General features: G+C 40.9%; 1 protein-coding gene and 1 pseudogene across 1 annotated transcript in view; both read right to left on the reverse strand.

Moving 5' to 3' along the window:
• Positions 1-27127, reverse strand: part of Ctps2 (CTP synthase 2) — a 126218-nt gene that overhangs the window by 7638 nt on the left and 91453 nt on the right. Inside the window, exon 17 of the mRNA XM_051142354.1 lies at positions 18366-18510. Within this exon, the coding sequence (XP_050998311.1) occupies positions 18366-18510 (145 nt within the window). The remainder of the gene's footprint in view (positions 1-18365; positions 18511-27127) is intronic.
• Positions 13041-15303, reverse strand: LOC127184586 (coiled-coil domain-containing protein 43-like; annotated as a pseudogene).

The raw sequence follows: 27127 nt of genomic DNA on the forward strand, positions 1-27127 counted from the left end.
AACCATGCCTTTTTTCAGGTCTTTTCTTCTTCTTCTTCTTCTTCTTCTTCTTCTTCTTCTTCTTCTTCTTCTTCTTCTTCTTCTTCTTCTTCTTCTTCTTCTTCTCCTTCTTTTTTGTTTGTTTGTTTTGTTTTTTGAGGGTTTCTCTGTGTAACCTTGGCTGTCCTGGAACTCACTCTGTGGACCAAGCTGACCTTGAACTCAAAGATCCACCTACCTCTGCCTCCCTAGTGCTGGGATTAAAGGCATGTGCCACCACTACCTGGCTGCTGTCTTACATCTTTAGCTAACATCTATTCTATTTTTGACCAATTCTTAATCTTTTACTCTCTCCTTTCCTTAGCCTACTAATGGTAATCCCAAAGGTAGGAGGAAAAAGACAACCGACCCAAATCATGATGGCCAAACTAATTAAAGCAAGCAATTAATTTAAGCAAGTGTTTTCGTTCGTGTACACAGGCTGAGGCTGCCTCTCCCTAAGGCAGGGTTCAAGAGGTCAGCATAGGATGTGAGGAAGGTAAAGTTTTTATAGCTCAGAGGTAGAGGGCTTCCAAATGGGGGATTTGTCAAGTAAAATAGGTGTGGTCACAGGAGTATTACATCATAACAAGTTAGTCCAAAGACCTGAAACAGTGAGATATAAAACAATGTATCCTTATTTATTACTAAAATTGAGTAACATCCCCTATTTACACTTTTTAGTGTACTGCTATATAATGACTGAAAGCTTGTTTTACTTGGTTGGTTGGTTTTTCGTGACAGGGTTTCTCTGTGTAGCCCTGGCTGTCCTGGACCTGCTTTATACACCAGGCTAGCCTCGAACCCACAGAGATCCACCTGGTTTTTTTGTGTTTTTTTTTTAGTTGACCCAAGAGCTGGAGATACAGCTCTACTGATAGAGTGCTTGCCTTCAGTCCTTAGCATTGCTTAAATGGGGCATGGTAGTCCATGCTGGTAATCTCGACACCCACAACGATGAGAAAGGAAAAATATGCCATGAATTTGAGGTCAGCCTGGACTCCAAAGTGAGTTCCAAGATATGGTGGGCTCCAGAGTGAGATCCTATCTCAAAATTAATTAACTAATTAATTAAAAAACAAAACAAAAGAGCTACAACTTCATCAGAGACTGGCCAGAATTGTATAAACCTGGTCTGAAAACTATATAAGAATAAGCTTTTGCTATTCGTGAGGATTACATGTTCATATGACATCACTCAAAACTTAGGGAAATATAGAGAATCAGAAAAAACTATTAGACATAAGTTTCAGAATTATTTTCTAAAAACAAATTTTAAAGTTAAGTAATTAATTAAAAACAAAAAAATTTAATTTAAGAAAGAATTGTTTCCTGTACCAAGGAAAATTTCCCTTTTTTTTCCAAGACAGAGTTTCTCTGTGTAGCCTTGGCTGTCCTGGACTTGCTTTGTGGACCAGGTTGGCCTTGAACTCACAGAGATCCGCCTGCCTCTGCCTCCCAAATGCTGGGATTAAAAGCGTGCGCCACCACGGCTGGCTCAACTCTCATTTTCTATCTGATGGCTAGCTTCCCCAAAGTGCTAATGAACCAAAATAGAACAACTTGAGTCAAGAAATTTGAGGCTAAGCTTGAGTTTATTCATCTCTAGAGTTAATGTTTTCCCTCTAAGTGTTCTGAGACTAGGTAGGACAATAAACCATGACACTCAAGAACAGAATCATCAGAATAAGCATTGTTATTAAACTTGCTGATTTAAGGCATTCATCTGGAGGCAAAAAAAAAAAAACAAACAAGTGCTAGAAATAAAATGTGGTCATCAAACAAAGACAAAAAAATACTGGCTCCTGCCACAAACTAGAAAATATGAGTGGCAGACACTCTGGGCCCTGTATGATTTAGAGATTTATTTTTGTTTCATATAAAACAAACTTTAAAAGTCAGTCATAATCTAGATATACACATAGGCATATCCCACTTACAGATATCTCAGCTCCATTTTAAGGCTAACCTATCTTTTTGAATAATCCCCACACTTCTATTAGGGTCTTTTGTTGCTGTCTATGGAAAATGATTTTGCAGTGTAACCCACAGTGCCTCAAACTCATGATCCTCCTGCCTCAGCTTGTTAAGTATGGAATTAAAGGCCAGAGCTATGCCCAGCTAAATACTATGTGGCTTTGAATGTTAAATTCTATTAAGTGTCACAAAACAGACATGTGTATCTCTTGTTACAGTTAAGGAAGGCAAAGTTTTAAAACTGTCCAATATAAGTACATGCCACAGTGGCTATCTAAATGTAAAACAATTAAAATAAAATGGAATTAAAATGTTCCATTCCTTACTTGTAGTAGCTTCACTTCAAGCACTCCACAGCCATGTGTGGCTAATGACTGCCATTTTTGAATAATGCAGATTATTGAACATTTCCATCATGTGAGAAAGTTTTAATGGATAGTATTGATTTAGAACTAATGGGGCAGGCAGATGGCTCAGCAGGGAAAGACACATGCTGTCAAGCCTTGAGTACCTGAGTTCGATCCAAAGAACCCCTTGGTGAAAGGAAATGAACTAACACACATGCACACATGCATGCAAAGTAAAAAATAAAATAAGTAAATGTAAAAAAAAAATGCTCTAAAGAATCCACCATCACTGTGGTAGTCATGATTGTCATTATTGTTTCCTCAAAAAGGTGTCTTTAAGTGTCTTGTTATGTATGGTTAATTAAAATCACAGCAAATATCTTTCATGCATGTGTCTGCCAAGTAGTGGAAACTCTCTTTTAAAATCATGGAACCATTTCTCTTAATGACTGTTAGGTTTGAGGAGAAAGAAAAAAAAAAGAAATTTGAGAGAAAGATGCTGAGCCAAATCATCTTTTATGAAAGACATTTAGCTGGGGATCTGAAGTAAGAAGCTTCAGTTCCTTGGGGAGTAGTGGTGCACGCCTTTAATCCCAGCACTGGGGAGGCAGAAGCAGGTGGGTCTCTGTGAGTTCAAGGCCAGCCTGGTCTACAGAGTGAGTTCAAGACAGCCAAGGCTACACAGAGAAACCCTGTCTAGAAAAACAGAAGGAGGAGGAGGAAGGAAGGAAAAAGAAGAAGGAAGAAGTAGAGGAGGAAGAAGAAGAAAGGGGGAGGAGGAGGAAGGAAGAAGGAGGAGGAAGGAAGGAGGAGGAGGAAGGAAGAAGAAGGAGGAAGGAAGAAGAAGGAGGAAGGAAGAAGAAGGAGGAAGGAAGAAGAAGGAGGAAGGAAGAAGAAGAAGAAAGGAGAAGGAAGAAGAAAGGAGGAAGAAGAAGAAGGAGGAAGAAGAAGAAAGAAGAAGGAGGAGGAGCACAGTGACGCATACCGAAAATCCCAACACTCTGGGAGGCAGAGGCAGGAAGATCTCTGAATTCAAGGCCAGCGTGGTCTATAAAACAAGTCCAATACTACACAAAGGCTACACAAAGAAACCCTGTCTTGAAAAAAAAATACCAGAAGGAGGAGGAGGAGGAAGAAAAGGAGGAGGAGGAAGAAAAGGAGGAGGAAGAGGCTTCCTTAGTATATAACCTATGATGCTTGACCAAGGCAACGGAGTGGGGCATATGTGAAGGAGGCTATGTGAGAGAACAGGGGAGAGGGGCTGGTTACTGTGTGACTATGCAATGTGAAAGCAGTAAAGCTGCCTGCCACCCCCAGGTGGCAGCAAGACAGGGGTGTGCTCCTGTTCTGCTCACAGCTCTCTCTGCCTCAGGCCTCTGTTCTAACACTGGCAAAATAAAAAACATGTTTCAAGACAGGTAAGAACTGCTGTCTATGGATGCTACGTTAACTTTCAAAGGCATGACTACAATGGTCACCATGTTTATTTGTTTTTGAAAGTTTTTTGTAGCTCATGCTGGTCTCACCCCTACCATGTAGGCAAGAATGAGCTTGAATTTCTATTCCTCCTGCCTCTACCTCCTGAAGTACTAGATTGCAGATGTGATCTACCAACCCTGGCTTGTGTGGTGCTAGGAATGGAACCCAGGATGTCATACATGCTAGGCAAGCACTCTGCCAACTGACAAAACATTTCCGTCAATTGAGAAAGTTTTAATGTATAGTATTGATTTAAAACTGACGGCTAACCTGTCTGTCAATGAGTCCTGACCCCTAATAAATTGCGAGAATAAGAAAACATCCCAAGATACAGAGGAAAGGGTGTGGTGATGCTTCATATAGTCCACTTTTTATGCTACGCTGAAGCAATCATTAAATCACTTCATCTCTACTAATAGAAAGAGGTGGTTAGAATTTAAAAACAAGTTTAATGGCAGAGTTTGAACTCCCAGCATGCTTGAGTTCTTACAGTACTTCGTATTAAAATCCATTCCGTGTGAAAAAGTGTGTTTTAAAAACACATAGCCATGCACAGTTTTCCCCAAAGCATTGTTATTGCTATACTTACTTCTTTCTCGAAGGGCCCCTGGAAGCCATAAAACACAAGAGCAAGGGAATAAAAACTTAGTATGCTCTGAATGAGTTTTGCATCTCATAGTAAACAGGAGACTACAACCTAGGCAGACCCCTTTAAAAGCCCAGTGGTCTGTATCACTATGAACTTCATTCCTGGTTGCCAACCATATTATCAACACCAAGTGAAGCACAATCTATAAAGAACACCTTTTAACCAATGTATAAACCACAAAAAAATGTGACTTACGAACATAATTTACCAGGGGAAAAAATCTCAAGGTATGAGTTGAAGTCAAACAATCATCAGCAGGAAGGATACGTAGGGGTTGAAAAGATACTGAAAAGAACTGCTCAAAGGAAAAAAAATAAAGATTGGGCTTCCTTTCATAGTTCCCTTTTGCTTGAAATGTAAAAAAGGAGAGAAGGCAGTCTTTCAATAGTTAACCAAGCCTCAGGCCCACTATTACTCACAGCAGCCCTAAGGCGGGGCAATGGCAATTTAGACACAACTCTGCAATGAGTGGCAGACCCAGAAGCATCAACTCCACCATCAAAATCACCCCACAACATGAAACATTTAAGCATACCAAAAAGAGCAAAAGGCAAAAGGCAAAGTGGGTCCAAGTTCAAAGAGTACTGGAAACTGAATAGCATACCGATACAGGGCAGAGCATCTGACTCTTTGGTTCAGAGCAGGCAATGTGAGGCAGGTAAGCCGTAGACTCTAAAGTTTAGAGAGAGGAAGGCACAGTGCTAACACAGTACAGCCTTAACCCCAAGCTCACGTTCACACGTCCCAGGAGCTGACATCCTATATAGGATACAGATCTGTATTCCCTCCCACTAAGCAGGTCCAGCATATTTGTCAATAGCCAAGAAGCAGAGGCATTAAACCCCTCTGGGGAGTTCTCAAGGCTTCAAGGTGTTCTGTATGGATTTATGTCCATTTTATCCTATAAGCCAAGGTAAGCCACTGAGGGCTTTGAGCTGCAAAGGCATGTGAGAAGACAATTCTAATGACAGATTGATTAAGAGGATTAGAAGGAGGAAAAATGGAAACAGAAAGTCCAGGCAAGAGGCTTCGTAATAGGTAAAAGATGAGGACAATTGGAACTAAGGTTAAAATTAGTAACAATAAAAAAGATAATAATAATAATAATAATAATAATAATAATAATAATAATAATAATAATAATAATAATTCACATTTAAGTTCCTACCATAGACAAAGCATTGTAATAAATGACTTATTATAAGGAGAAACTTAATCTTCATTATTACCATGTAAACTAAGAACTTTTATCTTGTGTTGGGGGTACTGTATGTGGTGGTGTATATTGCTAGGCTACAGTTCAGGGCTTCATGAATACTATGCTGTAACATTAATCCACAGCCTTCCATGCTCTTTTTTTTGAGATCAGGTCTCACTATGTATCCTTGACTGACCTTGAACACATAGAGAACTGCCTGCTTGGTACCACAGAAACTTTTTTAAAATTTATTTTATTAATTTATTCATATTACATCTCAATGGTTATCCCTTCCCTTGTATCCTCCCATTCCTCCCTCCCATTTTCCCCTTACTCCCCTCCCCTATGACTGTGACTGAGGGGGACTTCCTCCCCCTTTATATGCTCATAGGCCACAGAAACTTTTTATAAAGAAACGAGTACAGCAAAAAGATGAGGCCAGAGCCATTCAGAACAGAAGAGCTGGGTTTGAATTCAGCAAGTTCTACCCAACTCCAGAGCTTAGAGTCTGAAATCTCAGGCCACATTTCCCTGGAGCATGATACAATGCTTGCCTAGAATGGACAGAGCCATGGGTTCAAACCTCAGCACCATATACTAAGGGTGGTAGTACAAGCCTGCAATCTCAGCACTAGGGAGGTAGAGGGAGGAATTCAAAGTAATTTTCAGCTACATACTGAGTTGGAAGCTAGCCTGGGATATATGAGACCCTCTTACAAAGCTAAATGATAAAGTATGGAATGGGTACTCATTGGAACTCATGTTAATTTTCTTAGATGTGATTTGGAATTGTGTGAAAAAAATGCCCTTAGGAAATTTTTATGAAATATGTAGGTATTAAGTCCTACCATGTTTGCAACTTATCTGACATGGTTCAAAAGTAAACTTGTACACAGATAGGGGAGAGTGGACAGGAGCATAGGAGAACCATAACAGCTGGTAAATATGGTCAAAGGATTACGAGGGTTTACTGGACTATTCTTCTATCTTTTTTTTATAATACTTGAAAGTTTTCAAAATAAAAGAATTGAGGGAAAAATACATATATTCACTATTATATCTGGCTTAGTTACTTTTCTGCTGCTGTGAAGAGACATCATGGCCAAGGCAACTTATAAAAGAAAGCATTTAATTGTGGGCTTGCTTACACTTTCAGAGGGGGAACCATGACCGTCACAGTGGGAAGCATGACAGCAGGCAAGTAGGCATGGCACTGGAGCACTAGCTGAGGCTTACATTTTGAGACAACAATCATGAGGCAGAGAGAAATTACTAACTAGGAATGGCGAAGGCTTTTGAAACTCGAAAGCCCAACCACAGTGACACGAGTCTTCCAATAAGGCCACACCCCTTAGTCCTTCCTAAACAGTTCTACCAACTGGGTACCAAGCATTCAAACATGACTCTATGAGAGTCCTTTTCATTAAAACTACAACATAATTATAGTCAAGAAGAACCATATATAGATAGAAAGATTATAAGGAAATATTTTTAAATGAATACAGTAATTATAATGTGTTGTTGAGCTTAGGGGTGCTTTTTTTATTTTTCTGCAATATTACAGCTAGAAGTCAACAGGTAAGTAACTTTTCTCAAGTTGGAAGTCAGAATGTGATTTAGAAAGACAAACCCAATATGAACAAAATGGGTTCCTTCTCTTTTGACTGCCTCCAGGATTCAAAGGTGAAGGTATCATGGTAGGCTGCAGATGGAGTTCAAGGGTGGAGCATCTACAAAGCCCTGGCTGGGTTCGATCCTTAGCATCACACACACAAAAAAAATTAAGCAGCAAAGGCAAGTGAGAAGAAGACAATAGACTTACTAAACTAGGAGTCCAACCAGAAGGGAATCAGGAAATGGAAGAGCCAGACTCCAGAAAAACACTTCCTTTAAAAACCCTTTTCATTACAAAGTAGTTCTGACTTTTGAATTTGGTCTGCAGTAGTCAAGCAAATACAGCATTACCAAGTACCTTCTCTATTGTTTTTCATACCACGCTGCCTCTTGTTTTACCATGAAAAGATAAGTTCTCTGTACAGGTGATAGTAAATATTGTTTGAAGACATGATCCAAGGTCCTAGAGCTAAAATAAAATGTTACTCATTTATCTTAAGATCTCAGTTTTATCCTTTTTTTCTGACTTAAAGTTTATTTTTAAAAAGAAAATGGTGCCCCTAAGGAGGGTTGGGTAGGTTTTTGGTTGCTCTCTTGGACTATAGATGTTTGTTTTTATTGGGAGTTAGTTATCAGTTATTATTGGTCTTATTCAAAAAGAAAACAGGGTTGGACTCAGGGATGTCTCTCTTTTCCTTTATCTATCTTTCATAGGTTTGGAGATAGGGACTGAAATGAAAGAAGGGGGAATATAGAAATATATAGGGATGATAGGACAAAAAGTAGATTATTGAATCTACTCCTCAACTCAATGACTCAATTGTTACTCACAAATAAGGTTATTTTTAATTTACTGGTATAAAATTTTGTATATTGATGCAAATCATGGTCATGTCAAAACCTAGTCTAATTTTATCACAAGGGTATATATCCTAGGTCTAAAAGAGAGATATGATTCTCTAGATAGATAAGGTAAAATACTTAAGGTCTTCAAAAACTTCAGAGACCTACAGAATATGGCATCTAAAGATGTTTTTATCACTTTAGGATTCTTTGACAACAAGACAGGTTAATTCCTGGAAATACCCAGCCTACCTCAAAGAAGATAATGAGCATCAAAGAACCTCCTTATGGAGATGGCTTCCCCAGGACACTGGGGAAAATGTCCTTGCTTTGATGATAGACAGAGTTCTGCCAAAAAAAGGGCAAGCTTGGATGCAGGCAGAGTCAACAGCCAAACTCTGCCAAGACAGGTAAGCAGGTCCTCAATAGTTCCTGCCTCAATAAATATGTCTGTCAGATATATTGGGATAGAAGTCTGAATATGATGCTCCAACATTATAGAGAGTTTTGGGTGACTGTTCAGATAGCAAACTGTCTTTGTCATTTTTTCATTTTGGAAGCTGCTAACCTGTACTTCTGCTTTACTCAGGTAATTAATTTGTATTCCTTCTCAAGTATCTGATGGGGTTGAAGACCAGATAGTTTAGTTTTACAGTTAAGCTTAGTTGTTTAGGGGCTAAGTTGCTTTTAGGTCTAGATAGATGTTTTAAGTGGATAGAGATGAGATACGATAGATACTGATTTTCATTCGAATTTTAGACTCACCTTGATAGGAAAATGTTTTCTTCAAGGTTGCCAAATTCAAATAGCCAAAACATTTTGAATGTAACATTTGTATAATTCCTGATTATTTCATGGTTCTTCTTGCTGTATGGAGTTTATTGTATTTATGTATAATAATATAAATGTATATGTAAAAAAGAAAAATAATAATAATTTTTTAAAGAAAAGGGTGATTATTTTTGCAATGTCACAGTTGTAGGATGAAGAGATGGCATATCTCTTTTCTTCAATCATGTTTTTTCCTTCTGCACAAAAGTGACTGTTGATACAAAAACAAGTCAGCAAACTTTCTCTAAATACTAGTAAAAAATGGGTTTTATTGGCCACATATGATCTCAATCATAAATGTCTTTCTTTTATGATTTTAAAAATGTAAAAAATCATTTTAGCTTGCCCCATACCAAAAAAAAAGGGGGTCTAGGCCAAAGTTGGCCTATAAACGGTAGTTTTCTGATCCCTGGTATAAAATATCTACTGTATCTTGTTAGAGAAATTGTTCTCTTGAAGCTTTAGATAGCTGTTGCCCAAAGTCATGTAAAGGACTTTATTTACAACTGGATGTGACTGAGACAGAAATCGACTTGGAGAGTTTCTGCTCCCCCTTGACTCTCCTGGGTTTTCCATTTGCTCATAAGTTTGTTAACTGCCAACTATATATACATTTAAGTATCTGTGTTAGCAAAATCGCAAGTGTTTTTCTCTAAAAGAGTCAATCCTCCAGTTTCTCTGAACCAGGAATCATTAGGTTTCGATACTCATATTACAGGCGTATCCAACCTGTGGTCGAAAACAGCTATAAGTGTAGCATAACACAAAAGCATAAACTTCCTTTAAAAGCATGAAATTTTTGCAAGTTTTTTTTTTTAAAAAGTCTTGACACAATGTCAAAAGGTTGGACATGTCTGCAGGAAAAATCAAGATTAAAATCAAGAAAGGATTCAAGGGAATTCATAAATTACAAAAAAAAAAAAAAAAAAAAAAAAAAAAAAAAAAAAAAAAAGAATCTAGCTTACAATGATATCCTTAAACCCCAAACTGACCCATCCTTCTTAAAGTCACAGACTATATGAAAAGTATGTAGCTTCTTAATTAAAAAGATACTTGTCCCTCAAAATTCCACCAGAGAACTCCTAAAGCTGATAAACACCTTCAGCAAATTGGCTGGATACAAAATTAACTCAAAAAAGTCTGTAGCCTTCCTATACACAAATGACAAGCTTGCAGAGGAAGAAATTAGGAAAACCACACCCTTCACATTAGCCACAAGCAATATAAAATATCTAGGAGTCACTCTAACTAAGCAAGTGAAGGACTTGTTTGAAAAAAATTTCAAAACTCTGAAGAAAGAGATTGAAGATGACATGAGAAGATGGAATGATCTTCCTTGCTCATGGATCGGGAGAATTAACATAGTAAAAATGGCCATCCTACCAAAAGCAATCTACAGATTCAATACAATTCCTATCAAAATACCTACACAATTTTTTAAAGACATTGAAAGTTCAATTCTGAACTTCATATGGAAAAACAAAAAACCCAGAATAGCTAAAACAATCTTGTACAATAAAAGGTACTCCGGAGGAATCTCCATACCTGATCTCAAACTGTACTATAAAGCAACAGTAATTAAAACAGCATGGTACTGGCACAGCAACAGGCTGGTTGATCAGTGGAATCGAATCGAAGACCCAGATATGAATCCACACACATATGGTCACTTGATTTTTGACAAAGAAGCCAAATCCATTCAATGGAAAAAGGATAGCATCTTCAACAAATGGTGCTGGTCTAACTGGAGGTCTATGTGTAAAAAAATGCAACTGGACCCTTGCAAAGCTCAAATCCAAGTGGATTAAAGACCTCAACATAAAACCAGAGACACTAAGCCACTTAGAGGAAAAAGTGGGGAAGAGCCTGGAACATATTGGCACAGGAGACAACTTCCTGAACAGAACCCCAACGGCCCAGGCCTTAATGTCAACCATTAATAAATGGGACCTCATGAGGCTGAGAAGCTTCTGTAAGGCAGGAGACACGGTCAAGAGAACAAAGCGACAGCCTACAGACTGGGAAAAAATCTTCACCAACCCTACATCTGACAAAGGTCTAATATCCAAAATATATAAAGAACTCAAGAAATTAAACACCGCAAACCAAATAACCCAATTGAGAAATGGAGCTTGGAACTAAACAGAGAATTCTCAACAGAGGAGTATCAAATGGCTGAGAAACACTTAAAGAAATGCTCAACCTCCTTAGTCATCAGGGAAATGCAAATCAAAACAACTCTGAGATTCCATCTTACACCCATCAGAATGGCTAAGATCAAAAATTCAAGTGACACCACATGCTGGCGAGGATGTGGGGAGAGAGGAACACTCCTTCATTGCTAGTGGGAATGCAAACTAGTACAGCCACTTTGGAAATCTATCTGGTGCTATCTCAGAAAAATGGGAATAGGGCTTCCTCAAGACCCAGCTATTCCACTCCTTGGAATATACCCAGAAGATGCTCCAGCACACAACAAGAAAATTTGCTCAACCATGTTCATAGCAGCCTTATTCATAATAGCCAGAACATGGAAACAGCCTAAGTGTCCTGTAGTAGAAGATGGATAAAGAAACTGTGGTACATATACACTATGGAATACTACTCAGCTATTAAAAATAAGGAATTCCCGAAATTTGTGGATAAATGGATTGAGCTAGAAATGATCATAATGAGTGAGTTAACCCAGAAGCAGAAAGAATCAAATGGTATATACTCACTTATACCTGCATACTAGCCCAAGGGGCATGTCCCACGAAAGCCTTCACTTACCAGGAAACCGGGACAGAGGGGAGGGCATCCTATTGGGACTCTAAATGAGAGACGCATGGGAGAATAGCAAAATAAAAGGATACAGAGGGTCCTAGAAACCTACAAGTAGAACATTATGATAGGCAGATTTGGGCCCAGGGGTCCCACTCAAACTAAGGCACCAGCCAAGGACAATACAGGCGGTAAACTTTAAACCCCTTCCCAGATCTAGCCAATGGTCAGAACATTCTCCACAGTTGAGTGGAGAGTGTGATATGACTTTCTCACGTACTCTGGTGCCTCACATTATTTGACCATGTCCCCTGGAGGGGGAGACCTGGTGGCACTCAGAGGAAGGACAGCAGGTTGCCAAGAAGAGACTTGATACCCTATGAGAATATACAGGGGGAGGTAATGCCCCTCAGGAACAGTCATAGGGGAGGGGAATAATGGGAAAATGGGGGGGGAGGAATGGGAGGATACAAGGGATGGGATAAACATTGAGATGTAACAAGAATAAATTAATAAAAAAAAAGATACTTGTTTCTGCAATGGGTTAATTTTTCTTTCTTCAGTACTTGGGATCAATCCCAGGGTCTGGTATATACTAATCAAATCAAGCACTCACAACTACAGCCTATATTTTTAAAAATATCTTAGATCTATCACACTCCAAATAACTTCTTACACTTCCCTAATTTGATGTCATATAAAATTTAGATCATTAGCTATTTAATTTAGATTCATTAGCTATTTAAGCCATAAAATACTGTTACCACAAGCCAGGTGTGGTGGTGCTTTACTCATAATCTTAAAGCTGAGAAACTGAGACAAAGACACTGCAACAAGTTCAAGGCCAGCCTGGACTATACAATGAAACCCTGCCTCAAAACAAAATCCTGCTACATTTTGAGACAAATATTGCCTCAGAAGCAATTTGCACTTTTTTTTAATCTCAGAAGGAATGAATGGTCATGCTTCCTTCAGGATGTTAGCTTTCTAGATCTTGCTAATTATACAAAGTAAGGGAAGACCTTTTTTTAAAAAATAAGTCAGAAGAGCCAGGATTTCAGTACTAATATAGAAAGGCTACTCTAACTCCAGATCTTTAGTAAAGATACTAACTATAATTGACTGCCCACACCACCAAAACACGGCCCGTTTTGTAGTTACAAATGGTTGTGATTTTCCTTTTGAACATGTAAACAAGAAAGCCTTAGGAAATGTTGGGAAATACATTAGTCTCAGCTCTCTTAAATACACAGACGCACAATCAATTCTCCGGTAGAAGGGGCAGAATGGGCCGAGGTAATCACTTGTTTGTATTCCCCTCTCAGTGTCCTTTTCTTTTCCTTCTTCCTGTGTTCCTCTGTAGCTTGTCCTGTTCCTTCTTCATTTGGGATTCATCCTAAAGTGAGTCTCATTTCAATTACCAAGCATTGAGAACATCTTCCACACTGGTGGTGTTTTCTTTTGTTGTTGCTCGTTGTTTTTTAAATTTTAATTTTATTAATTTATTCTGATTACAACTCAATTGTTATCCCATCACTTGTATCCTCCCGTTCCTCCCTCCCTCCCGCCTTCACCCTAGTCCCCTCCCCTAGGTCTATGACTGAGAGGGACCTCCTCCCCCACTATATGGTCATAGGCTATCAAGTCTCATCTTCATAGCCTGCTTATTCTTTCTCTGAGTGCCACCAGGTCTCCCCACACAGGGGAAGTGGTCACATACGGGGCACCAGAGTTCATGTCAGAGTCAGTCCCCGCTCTCCACATAACTGTGGAGAATGTCCTGTCCATTGGGTAGATCAGAGTTGGGGTTCAATGTTTACTATTGTATTGTCCTTGGTTAGTGCAGTAGTTTGAGCAAACCCCCTGGGCCCCGATCCACCCATCAAGATGTTATAGGCATTTGTCAGTGCTGATGTCTGCTGTTGATCTTTCTAATCTGCTTCATCCTCTTCATCTGTCACATCTGCATACTGGGCCAGAAGGATGTCTTTCCTCTGCCTCTCTTCTTCTGAAACCACACTGGGCTTCACCTTGATCTGGGCAAGCGTCTCAATCAAGGTGCCAACTGACTGCACCTCATTTTTTTTTTTTTACTTTAATGGTAACATTTTGCACTTCTGAACACTATTACACAATTTCCTTCTAGATATCAAGGAGGGAATCTTCTTCAGGGAAAGCAGAGAGGATACCCTGTAAGGCATCCTCCTTCAGGACACTAAGGATATAAGTAGTGTAAATGGCTCGGTCCACTCTCGGTGCTTCCAAACATCTTTCCATCTAGGACCCAAAACCCTAGCTATTACATTTACCGGGAACTGCCACAGCCACTTCACTGGGTGCCACCAGGCTGGAGACAGGGTCCTGCAAGACCTGAGCATGCCTCCCACTTATATCCTTTAAAACCCCATTTCCCCAAAGACTTGTATTCCTGTGAACTGTAGACTGACCCTACCTGAATTCTTGTGTTCTGACAAAGAGTAAGCACTACATAAGCAAGTTTTACACTAACCTACAGAATGGGCCTGACAGATGCCCACATCATAAAACTAGAAGCTATTCTTAAACTTCTTATGTAGTGTGACTGGACATAAAAGCTACGTAGGGCAGGCAGAGACACACATGTGCTGAAAACAGTAAATTTTACATTTCTATCCTTCTGTTTTAAAATGGAATTCCCTACTGGGGCAAAGGTATGTGGCTCAGTATAAGACTGTACACTTAACATGAGCAAGGCCTGGACTTCAGTCACCAGCACCACCTCCAGAGGAATTCCTGACACAGTTTATATAGATGCTGTGTTTCTACAGACTAGAGAACTCCCCATTACCAGTACCATAGTGTATTCTGCTTAGTTAATGAAGGTGGATAGAAAGGCCAGGAAAGTTTTGGGGACACGAGAAGTGGAGAGGAGCTTCTCACCCTGGAGTCCAATGAAAGTCTCCTGCCAACAGAGAAGTAAGAATTCTGACACAATTAGTTACTAGTAGCTTACAGCCTTTTTCTGGGCTGGAGAGATGGCTCAGCAGTTAAGGGCATTCACTGGCTCCTCTTCCAGAAGATCCAGGTTTGGCTCCCAGCACTTACATGGTGACTCACATCAATCTATAATTCCACTTCCAGGGGGATCTGATGCCCTCTTCTGGCTTCAATGGGCACTGCACAGACATGGTGTACTGATACACATGCAGGCAAAACACCCACACACAGAAAATAAAAATAAAATCTCAAAAAAGTAAAAAGCCCTTTTCCCTTTATAGGTATAGAAATATTTCTAGGAATTTCATCAGAAACTCCATTCGTAAGGAAAATACATATACTAAACTCCTATTAATGCAACCCACGTGGTTCTTGCTTTCTCCTTGCCAGACTGTGAATCCACCCAAGGCATCTCCAGAACCAACTCAGATATCACTTATCAGATGTAAGAGAGAAGGGAGAATGTTTTCTAAGCAACTTTTGAGATGTATGTAACTTGTATATATGGCTCATGCTATGATAGTTCATTGTGATTGGCCCTTACAGAGCCTGGACTCAACTTGGCTATGTCTTACTTTTTTCCGAGTCTTGAAGAAGCCCACATACATGCTCTCTGGTGTGTAGTATTTTCTTCTGAGCACATCTCTTTCTTTCAATCTCCTTTATTAAAATATGTTTAATATGGGGCTGGAGAGGAATTAAGAGAGGGGCTTTTAACTCAGAGGTTAAGAGCACTCTCTGCTCTTCCAGAGGTACCGAGTTCAATTCTCAGCAACCAGATGGTGGCTCACAACCATCTGTAATGAGATGTCATGCCCTCTTCTGGTCTGCAGGCTTACACGTAGATAAAGCACTTATATGCATTAAATAAATAGATAAATCTTTTAAAATATATATGTTTAATAAAATCTTTAACTCTACTTCATTATACTAGCTAGTCCCGAAATTCTCTTCAGTGTCCAAGCCACAAACCCCAGTTTGGCATGAATCAAGGTCCCTGAAAGTCCAAGAGCAGTCCTGAAGTTTCTTAGGCTAACAGTGAGGAGCTGTGTTTCTGTCCCCTCACTGCTGACACAGTCTGCAAGTTTTCTAACATTTTTTATAATTATATGAAGCAGTTTCATTCTACTCTAAGTGTGCTAACAAGACCATTCAAACTTGTATTTACCTGAAAAAAAAAAAGTATGTGTGTATGTGTCTGTGTGAGTGAATGCCACTTGTGTGCAGGTAATCAAGGAGGCCAGAAGAAGGTAGTGAGTGCAGCTGAAGTTATAGGTGGTTTCAAGGTGCCAAATGTAGATGCTGGGAACCAAAGTCAGGTACACTGGAAGAGCAGTGGGCATTCTTAAGGGCTAAGCCATCTTTCCAGCCCTTGTGGTTGCCTCTCATAAACAGGATAGATTATATATAGGCACAGAAAGAGACATAGTACTAAAGATTGCAATGCTTGTTGAAAGGACTATCATTTTGCATTAGGTGTATTTACTCTATTTTTTGTTGTTGTTGTTTAAAAGTATTTTTTTATTAATTTATTCTTGTTACATCTCAATGGTTATCCCATCCCTTGTGTCCTCCCATTCTTCCCTCCCCCCCATTTCCCCATTATTTTCCTCCCCTATGACTGTTCCTGAGGGGGATTACCTCCCCCTGTATATGCTCATAGGGTATCAAGTCTCTTCTTGGCAACCTGCTGTCCTTCCTCTGAGTGCCACCAGGTCTCCCCCTCCAGGGGACATGGTCAAATGTGAGGCACCAGAGTACATGAGAAAGTCATATCACACTCTCCACTCATCTGTGGAGAATGTTCTGACTATTGGCTAGATCTGGGTAGGGGTTTAAAGTTTACCGCCTGTATTGTCCTTGGCTGGTGCCTTAGTTTGAGTGGGACCCCTGGGCCCAAATCTGCCTATCATAATGTTCTACTTGTAGGTTTCTAGGACCCTCTGGATCCTTCTACTTTGCTATTCTCCCATGCTTCTCTCATTTAGAGTCCCAATAGGATGTTTACTCTAAAAACAGGTTATTAATTATATTTATACATAAAGAATTAACCTGGAAGCTGCCATCTAAAAAAGCTTGGAGGGTCCGTCTGTAGCTGTTGGCTTCCAGAATGAATTCTCCACTACTAACTTGAATCAGGTTGCTTTCTAGGGTCTACACTGTTTGTATAATGTGATTTATGGTGAACACTGCTTTCCTTCTGGGAGTCTAGAATTTTGATGGATCCAAAGCTGAGAACATCCGTGTGACAAGCCTTTAGTAAAAATTTCAACTCCAAGTCTCAAATAAGAAATACACACACACACACACACACACACACACACACACACACCAGGACTGGAATAAGGGTGCACTTGACAATATCACAGAAGGGAGTATGGGAGCACAGGAAACCTACAAATGGACTTCAAACTCTACTTACCATCTTGTCTCTAACTGATGCCTGTGTTCATGCAGATGGTGTCACAGCACACATGGAATTCCATATTGGAATTTTCAGTCTGCAACATATTGCAGCCTGAGAACCCAGGAATGTTTGCAGATATGAAATCTCTTGTGCAGAACAATAGCACACAAGCCAAGCCATCTGGAGACCTGAGCTGAAATGGGGAAGAGTCTGGAGTCCCCTTAGGCTGCTCCTTATGCTACTAGCCCTCAGACTTAGTTAGAAAGCCGCTGCCCTGGTTAAAGATAGCAAAGAGTGGTTATGAATTTGGTAAGGCAGCAGGCATGTAAGCCATGGAAAGCTGCTCCCATATGAATCCTCCAAGAAGTGAAGTACTACAGCTGGGAGCTTTTAACAATCCCTGTGTCTTCATCTGGGAAATTAGAAGAACAGATCAATATTGTCCCTCCTCCCCTGTTTTTGCTTTTGTTTGCTTTCTTAGGACGTGGTATCTTAGGCTGGAGATATAGTCCATCTTCCCTAGCATGCATGAATCTCTGGATTCCATGTGAACAGCTAGATGTGGTGACACATATCTATAGTCCCAGAACTTGGAAGTTAGAGGTAGAAGGATCCAGAGTTCAAAGTCATCCTCAGTTACATAGCAAGTTTGAGATGAGCCTGGGCTATGTGAGACCTTGTCTCTAAAATCAAAAACAAAAGACATGATGTCTCACTATGTATACCAGGTAGGCCTGGAATCCATGATCCTCCTGCCTCAGTCTCTCAAATACTGGAAATTCAGGTATACACCATTCCAATGAGTAAAATAGATCTTTATGATTTTTAAATGATAGTGTTCATAAGGTAGATGCAGTCTTGATTTCCATTAATGCTATGATAAGGAAAAGAATAGCAAAAGTTCACGTATAAGAGATCATCAATTGAACTAAACAGAACGTGAAATAAAACCAATTTACTTAACTTTCATGGAAGACAAGAATAATAAGATCCCTTACCTTGCACATTTAACTAAAAATAAAGCCCAAATACACTGTTGCATATTATAAAACTGTTTCATATGCATATTATGAAACATAGTTACAAACTATGAAAGTGCTAGAAAAAAAAAAACCACTGAGGTTATAATTTGTAAGCTCATTCCACAGGAAACACTTGAGGCATGATACTAAAGGTAGAATGCAGAAAAAGAAAAGGCTTGATGACATTTTTTCAAAGCTTAAATTCTATAGTCATACTACATTGCTAGGAGCATTAAGTTACCTGAACGACAGTCTGCTGATCTGTTGCAAATGGGCATTCAGGTTCCCAGTTGCTGCAAGTAAGAGCCCCAGGTATGGAGGAGAAGGCTTCATTGGCCTAGAGGAAAACTCAGGATGGAACTGGACACCAACGAAATAGGGATGACCTAAAATGAAAGCAAGTGTGAAGTGACTGAATCAAACAGGCATGAGACCCACTAGAATGTTTGCTGTATCACTGAGCACCAACCCACTCTAAGCCCTAAGGTGATTACTTAACTCACCATGGAGTTACTTTCACGATCCATTCTTAACATATTGTAATTCCAAACTGTAAAACACATTAATTAGAGACCTAGAATTTTGGGGGGTGTGGGGGTGATGGTGGTAGACTAAGGAAAGTGAAGCAAGAATTTCTGAGTGCTAAGATGAAATTTCCTTCTCGAATATCAGCCTGCTTTTTTCTTTTCTTTTGAGACAGGGGGATATGTAGCCCAGGCTACCCTTTAACTGCTCTGTAGCTGAGAATGATCTTGAACTTTGATAGTCCTACCTCTACCTCCTAAGTGCTAGGTTTATAGGTGTGTGCCTTACACCGGGCTTACACAGTGCTGGGGAATAAACTCAGGACGCATGTATTCTAGGCCAGCGTTCTACTATCTTAGCTATATCCCAGCTCTAGCTTGCTTCCAGAGGTCTCTCATTGTTGTCTCAGTTCCCATGGCATCCCTAGACTTTGAGATACTCATTCCCTGACATGAGTCAAAGCCTTGCTTTGCAGCCCAGGATACCCTTAAACTTACGGCAATTCTCCTGCCTCAGCTTCCCATGCTGGGATTACAGCTGCACACCATGTCCAGCTCTCTTTCTCCTGGATAGCTTTAAGGCACTTCTTACAAGTCTTCTCCATCCCCCAAGGAAAAGGTCCCAGGCTAATTTAACACAGCACTTACCTAGCTGGTTGCCCCTGGCAATGGCAAAGACAAAAGCCTTTGTAGTCATGGTTTTGTGTTAGGTAGTAATCACAGCACCATAAATGACAACTGGTACTGGCATATCAGCCTGTGCCAACATACCCCCTGAGGTGTATGTAGTCTGAGGGGCAAAAACATGCCCTTTCAGCATGGCAATGGGGTCACAGCTAAAGGCAGCCAGCATTCAAGTTAATTTTTATTTATATTTTGTAACACTAATTTTATGTGTATTCTATGTGCCTGTATATATGTCCATGTATTACATGTGTGCAGGAGCCCATGAAGGTCAGAAGAGGTGTTGGATCCACTGGAACTGGAGTTACAGGCAGTTGTCAGTTGTGCTTCTGGGAGCTTCTAACCTGGGTCCTTCCAAGAGCAATAAATGTTCTTAAGCATTGGACTATCTCTCTAGCACCTTGAGTTAGTTTTTAGTTCCTGTGCTTCCTGTGTTAAGTAGCCCTTTACAATGAGAATATGCTGTCATGGAGGAAACAGAAAGCAGTTTTCAGGTGAAGGCTCCTAAGAAGCTAACACAAACAGAAAAGTGGCTTTTCCTAGACACCCAGAGTCCTATTTTGGAACAGCCATAGTTAAACAGGAAACATTTCCAAATCTCAATAGAAATTTCCTGAGATTTCAATTTCTTCCCCAAATCAGAACTCAAAACAAAAACAAAAACAGAACAAAAAACAAAACACTCAACCTATGTTTATTTCCAGATTAGGGGTGTATACTTTGAACTTGTGTCTAATGCCATAATTATTAAAGTAGAGCATGGTCAGTGTGCTACCTCCCAAACTTGAAGTATTTATCAAACTGTAGATCATAATATGCAATGCTTTATAGGCAAAAGTAAAGGCAATTTTAACTCATTCAATGAGATCTTTTATCAAGTGATATAGAAACCTAGTATGGGGCCAGCAAGATGACTCAGCATGCCTCATGACCTAAGTTTCATCCCCAGCAGCCAGGTGATGGAAGGGAGAGACTGACTCCTGCAAAATTGTTTTCTGACTTCCACACATATGTGATGACTTCCACATATGTTGAGCCCACACAACACTCACACAAACTAAATCTAAAAATGTTTTTAAAAATACAAATTTAAATATAGCTTGGAATTGAAAAATCACAAACTCCTGTTACTAACAGAAACCCAAAACTACTACTAATCACAATAAGGAAATGATGACTGACCAGCAATATCTGCTCTCCAAAGGTTACCATTTTAAGTTCTGTGATACAATGGGGTAGCCTCTAACAACAGTTATTTACATTTCTTAAAAGTGAAAGCCGGGGAAATGACGTAGTGGACAGAAGCATTTTCTAAGCAAGCATGAGAACTTAAGTTCAGATCCCCAACTTCTATGTCGGAAAGCTGGGTACCACTGCCCATGCTTATAATCACAGCACAGGAGGGTGAAGACAGAAAGATTTAGAGAGCTTCCTGGGCAACTAGCCTAGCACAAAGTGGGGAGTTTACAGCATTGAGAGACACCTCCCCCCATTTCATAAATATAGTGATAAGATACGGTAAGATAAGAGCAATAAGGTAGAGTGAAAGAAGATGACACTGTGATGTCTTCCTCTGGCCTTTGCATGAGCACACACCACACACACATTCACACACACACTATACATTCACACTACACACACACACACACACAATTAGAGCATTCAATAGCTGGTAGCCAATACACAAAACAGGCAGAATAGTTTCTTCATTGAAGCAACTTCTACTAGAAAGATCTGATCTCAGAGAAATCCAGTGGAGCAATACTTTATATTTAAGCAGGAGCTTCCTTGAATTAGAGCTCTGCTCAGAGATGAAAGCTCGGCACAGGGAATGATACTTTCTCCCTCAATGAAAAGAAAACAGCTGAATATGTTGCTGCAGGGGTATAATCCCAGCACCCCAGAGGTGGAGACAGGAAGATCAGTTCAAGGTCATCTTCAGCCACACTTCCAGGCCACCCTGGCCTACAAGAGACCCTATCTCAAAGCTAAACAAAAAAGTCAGTGTTCCCATTAGTTTTATTGTCATTGTAACATACCTAGGAAAGGGAAACATTAAGTGAAAACTGCCTTGATCAGATTGGCCTATGGCCATATCTGTAAGAGACTGTCTTGATTGAACAGGGGAAGGACAGCCCACTGTGAGTACCTAGCATGGGTCTGGGGTGTATAAGAAAATTGAGCATCATCTGGAGAGTAAGTCAGTAAGCAGTGTTCCTCTATGATTTCTGCTTCAGTCCCAGCCCTGACTTGCCTCAGTGATGGACTGTGACCTGGAAGTAAGCACCAAAATAAATCCTTTCTTCACCAAGTTGCTTTTGGCCATAGTATTCACAACAACAGAAAGCAAACTAGAACAGTCAAATATAGCGGTACCAGCCTGTGTAATGCAAGCACTAAGGAAGCACAAACAGGAGGCTCACCACAAGTCTGAAGGCAACCTGGTCTACACTGCAAGTTCCAGGTAAGCCTCAGCTGCATAGTGAGAGCCTGTCTCAGAAAAACAGAAACAAAACAAACAAAACAAAGGTCTTAGGAAATGCCCAGCGGGTAGAATTGCATGCTTCCTCTAAGCATGATGACCTTCCATCCCTGGGGCCCATGTGGTAAACGGGGGAGAAATCAAGAGTTGTCTTCTAACCTCTATGTACAAGCCATAGTGTGAGGCCCACCTTCCATGCCCACCCCCACAAATGAGTAAGTAAATGTAATGTTTTAAAAACAATGAATAAAATTTTATTATAAAAAGGAAGAAAAGTCATCCACACTTAGAGAAGAAATTGAGCAATGTAACTTGAGCAATGTAACTTGAGCAATAAAACACATTAAACATTATAGCATAATATCTAGGGATGTCTTAGAAAGAGCAGAGACAGTGCTTGTGTTTCTACAGAGCTACAGAGAGAAGCTGTGACACAGATCATGTCACAGCCAGGGACAGACTATTTAAATGAATGGATCATTGCTTGGAATCATTTTATTCAAACAAATTCTCTGTGTGGATATGAAGAATGATGAAAGAGTTTTTATTTTGATGATGTCCTATCAGTCAAACAAAGTACCTTTAAAAATAATGCTCTTAATCGCTTTAAAGTAGATTCTGACATTCAACAAATCTCAAGCCTTGTTCCTCTCCGAGTCCTTGAGGGACAGTAGAGATTCGTGGATATGCTTCTAAAGGGTACTAAAGATCAAAATCTTCTGGGGAATTTCCCTTCATAAAGTGAATTCCCTTGCAGTGAGCTTTTAAAAACTGCAAAGTTTTACAGCAGCTCTCATTTCCTTTCCAGCCTTCATTAAATCTGAAGGCGTCAATGGGAATCTAAATCTTTGTGAAGAACGAGGCCTCTCAGTATTCGCTGACAATAAGAGAAGCAGGAGAATGAACAGAGAATAAGCACTTGAATAAAGCAAACAAACAGTTGTTTGCTTGAGAACTTCTCTGCCCTCTTCTCACAAGCCAAGAGGGGCTGGTGGCTTCCAAGAGCAACAGTGACCACACTTTAATCCAACATCAAAGCAACTCCTGAAACATGCATGTTACGATTTTAATTCAAAACTCTACACAGAGTCCGGCAATGGTGGCAGCATCAGACATCTAGTGAGTATGCTAACTGTCCACTGTTTTCTTTCAGGGTCCAGCTAAACATGTTCTAGCAGCCATATCTGACATCAGATCTCCTCCAGGTTTGGGATTCCCCCTCCCCTTCCTGCTCCCATTCTTGAAGCACTCAAATAGATTATTGACTATCAAAGGGGGAAATGACAGAAAAGAGCATCAAAGAATTATGAGATGGGCTGAGACGGAGAAAAAAGTTGCCAAGTTATAAAGAAAGTCTGGCCGGGCCGTAGTGGCGCACGCCTTTAATCCTAGTGCTTGGGAGGCAGAGGCAGGTGGATTGCTGTGAGTTCAAGGCCAGCCTGGTCTACAAAGCTAGTCCAGGACAGTCAAGGCTACACAAAGAAACCTTGTCTTGGAAAACAAAAACAAAAAAACAAAAAACAAAAAAAAAAAAAAAGAAGAAAGAAAAGAAAAAGAAAAAGAAAGTCTGGAGTCTAAAGCACACAGGTTGAAAGGGCAGGTTCTCCAACATCATTCTAATACTTTATTTTGTGTTTAGTTGTTTGAGACAGGATCTCTTTGTATAAGCCCTGGCTGGTGTGGGACTCACTGTGTAGGCTAGGCTAGCCTTGAACTCAGAGATCTGGCTGCCTCTGCCCTACCGCACCCCCAGCCCCTGAGTGTTAGGATTAAAAGCATAGGCCACCATGCCCAGCTACCAATTTGTTTACTGATTATTATTATCGAGTAGGTATGGCCCCCATAGACTCATGTGTTTGAATGTTTGGCCCATAGGGAATGGCACTATTAGGAGGTGTGGCCTTGTTGGAATAGGTGTGGCATTGTTGAAGGAAATGTCACTGTGGGAGTAGGTTTTGAGGTCTCCTATACTCAAGCTATGCCCAGTGTGGCATACAGTCTCCTTCTGCGGCCTGTGGATCAAGATATAAAACTTTCAGCTCCCTCTCTAGCACCATGTCTGCCAGCATGCCACCATGTCCCCTACCATGGTGATAATGAACTAAACTTTTGAAACTGTAAACCAGTTCCAAACTTAATGTTTTCCTTTTTAAGAGTTGTATGGTTGAGCTGGAGAGATGGATCAGAGGTTAAGAGCACCATCTGCTCTTCCAAAGGTCCTGAGTTCAATTCCCAGCAACCACATGGTGGCTCATGACCATCTGTAATGAGATCTAGAGCCTCCTTGTGGCAAGCAGGCGCACATGCAGGCAAAGTACTATATAAATAAATAAATCTTCTTAAAAAAAAAGAGATGTATGAACATGTTGTTTCTTCATAGGCGTAAAACCCTAACTAAGACATTTGTCCAACAAGGTCTCCTTATGTAGCCATGGCTCACCTGGACCCCACTATTATAACCCAGACAAGCTTCCGAAGTGATCCTCCTGCTCAGACTCTCAAATCCTGGGATTATAGGCATGTACCACTATATCCAGCTCTATACCCTTTTGGAGTACTCAGGATGTACTTCACAAGTGACAAATCAGAGTGGTTTCTTCAGCAAATTAGCAAGACTGGAGGGCAAAGCCAGAGTTCTGTCATGTTTAGGGAGTATTAGAGAAAAGAGAACCTAGAAGCAGGGAGGAACTTGAGTCAGACTTGCAACCATTGTGCAGTGAGGCTAAGGTGGCAGCGACTGCGACTGCACCTGCATCGACAATCTCAGACAGTTTCAATGGCACTTGACAAGTGATTACAAGTTGGGGCTGTGAAAAGGAGGAAGAACTTAGTTCAGTCTCAAGCCTGATGATCTAGGAACGTTTGCCAGTGTCTACAGATGTTTTGGTTTTAGTTGATTGGTTGTGGTTTGGTTTTTGAGACAAGGTTTCTTGTAGCCCAGGTATACCTCAGTGTACCTAAGGATGACCTTAAAACTCCTGGTCCTCTTGCTTCTAACTTCCAAGTACTGGGACTACAAGGTCCAGCATCGCACCTGGCATTGAGGTGATGTGGATTGAGCCCAGGATCTTGTGTATGCTGGACAAACACTCTGCCAGGAAGATAGACCTTTCTCCCATCTCTGTAAGCATGTTTTTGAGATGCTACAACTAAGGGGAAGGGGAAGCAAGTCTACTACTAGTATTCATTAACCAGAGGCAAGGGATGCTGACAAATACCACACAAGACAGGACGGCCCCAAAACAAAGAATAGTCTTGCTCCAAATGTGAGTGGCAGAGTAGGTACGTGTCCCAGGAGAGGAGACTAATGGTACAGTCACATCAATCATCTTGAGGAAGCGTTTGGAGAACATTTAAATTTAGTTTGACATAAAATAAACATGCCAACCAGGTGTGGTGGTGGCACACGCCTTTAGTTCCAGCACTCCACTCGGGAGGCAGAGGCAGGTGGATCGCTGTGAGTTCGAGGCCAGCCTGGCCCACAAAGGGAGTTCAGGACACAGAGGAACCCTGTCGCAAAAAAACAAGAAAGAAAGAAAGAAAGAAAGAAAGAAAGAAAGAAAAAAGAAAGAAAGAAAGAAAGAAAGAAAGAAAGAAAGAAAGAAAGAAAGAAAGAGCATGCCAAGAGAACATCCAGGCAAACAGATCAAAAAGAAACTCCCCAAGTATTCAAGTTGATCAAATGAAGTGTATATGCATGGGTCTGGGGGTTGCAAACATTTCTGTAAAGAGTTGAATAATAAATATTTTAAGCATTGCAAGACATGAAGCCTCTTTCCTAACTACTCATCTCTCTTACTGTAGCATAAAATGCAGCAGCGTCAAAAGCAAGGTCACTCTGACCACCGCTGCCTTTGTGTGAGAGAGCCGGCATAAACTCTTGGAGTCACCTTGCCTGAAAGTAGGTCATAATACCCTCTTGCCTGCCAGGCGTAGCTCACAAGCCCACGCCTGTGGTTCTGGCATGTGGGAGATGGAGGCAAGGAAGAGCAGGAGTTCAAGGCAAGCCGCAGCTAGGTACTGAGTTTGAAGAATACAAGCCTGTCTCAGAAAAACAAAACCAGAAACAGCAGTGGGGGAAAGCCCCTCAATCCAGAGGGATTCTGCCCTGCATCTGTCAGGCAAGAATGCTACAGAGAGAGGCCAAGAAGAATCTGGACAGTCTTGTTGCCCCTCAGTCTATTGCACCGTTTGTCTTATCACATTTCCACAAGGCTTCCTCTTCAAATCTAAAAATTAAAAAAAAAAAAAGTTTTCCCTGGATCTTTGAGTCTTCATTTCTGAAAGTCCCTGTGTCACATGAAACTAACTAACTAGACTTGTTACACTGTGTGACAGCTAGTCTTGTCAACCTGATGCAAGGGAAAAGGAAGGCTCAGTCCAAGAATTGCCTCCATCGGTGAGGCCTGTGGTCATGCCTGGGAGCATGCTCTCGATTGCTAATTGATACAAGAGGGTCCAGGTCATCGTGGGCAGCACCATCCCTGCTTCTAGGAGGGCCGGTGGGCCTGGGCTGCATAAGAAAGGCAGCTGAATGTGAGCTTGGCAGCAAGCCAGCAAGCAGCATTTTTTTTCGCGGTTTTTGCTTCAAGCTCCTGCCTTGAGTTCTTCTTGCCTTGGCTTCCCTTAATGACGGACTGTAGCTTATTAAGTAAGATGACATGAGCCCCTTTTCCTCCCTAAGTTAGTTTTGCTCAGTGTTTACTTTATTAATGTGTAAGAGTGGCCCACATGGTACTTTGGTTATTTTTGGGTTTTCAATACAGGGTCTCTCTGTAGCCTTGGCTGTCCTGGACTCACTTTGTAGACCAGGTGGCCTGGAACTGACAGAGATCCACCTGCCTCTGCCTCTGCCTCTGCCTCTGCCTCTGCCTCCCCAAGTGCTGGGATTAAAGGTGTGCGTTACCAGTGTCTGGCACAGATGCTGGTTTTGGCAGCATGAAAGCTGAAGAACTAAATGTCATGAAGAGAAGGTGAAACTTGGTGCCATGTGACAGAGAATGGAATCCCAAAAGAGAATCCATGGAAGGCCACTGATGAAGCTGCAGCCCCAGCTACAATGGAGATTCCCGCCCCCCCCATCTCTCCCCCCTCCCCCCACTACTGGAGATTCCAGGACTTTGGAATAATGGCAGCTGTGGAATGAAGCCAGCCTGAACCTATAACATAAGCTGTGTGTTCGACAGGTGGCAGAGCCAGAGAAGTGGGACTGCCAAATCCTTGTCTATCTCAGAAGCTCATGAATGAATGCCAGATTGTGAACCTGGAACTCTTTACACTGCTACAGTTTTGGTTTTGCTTTGATCTGATTGT

Source organism: Acomys russatus, chromosome X (assembly GCF_903995435.1).
Source record: "Acomys russatus chromosome X, mAcoRus1.1, whole genome shotgun sequence".
Classification (NCBI taxonomy): Eukaryota; Metazoa; Chordata; class Mammalia; order Rodentia; family Muridae; genus Acomys; species Acomys russatus.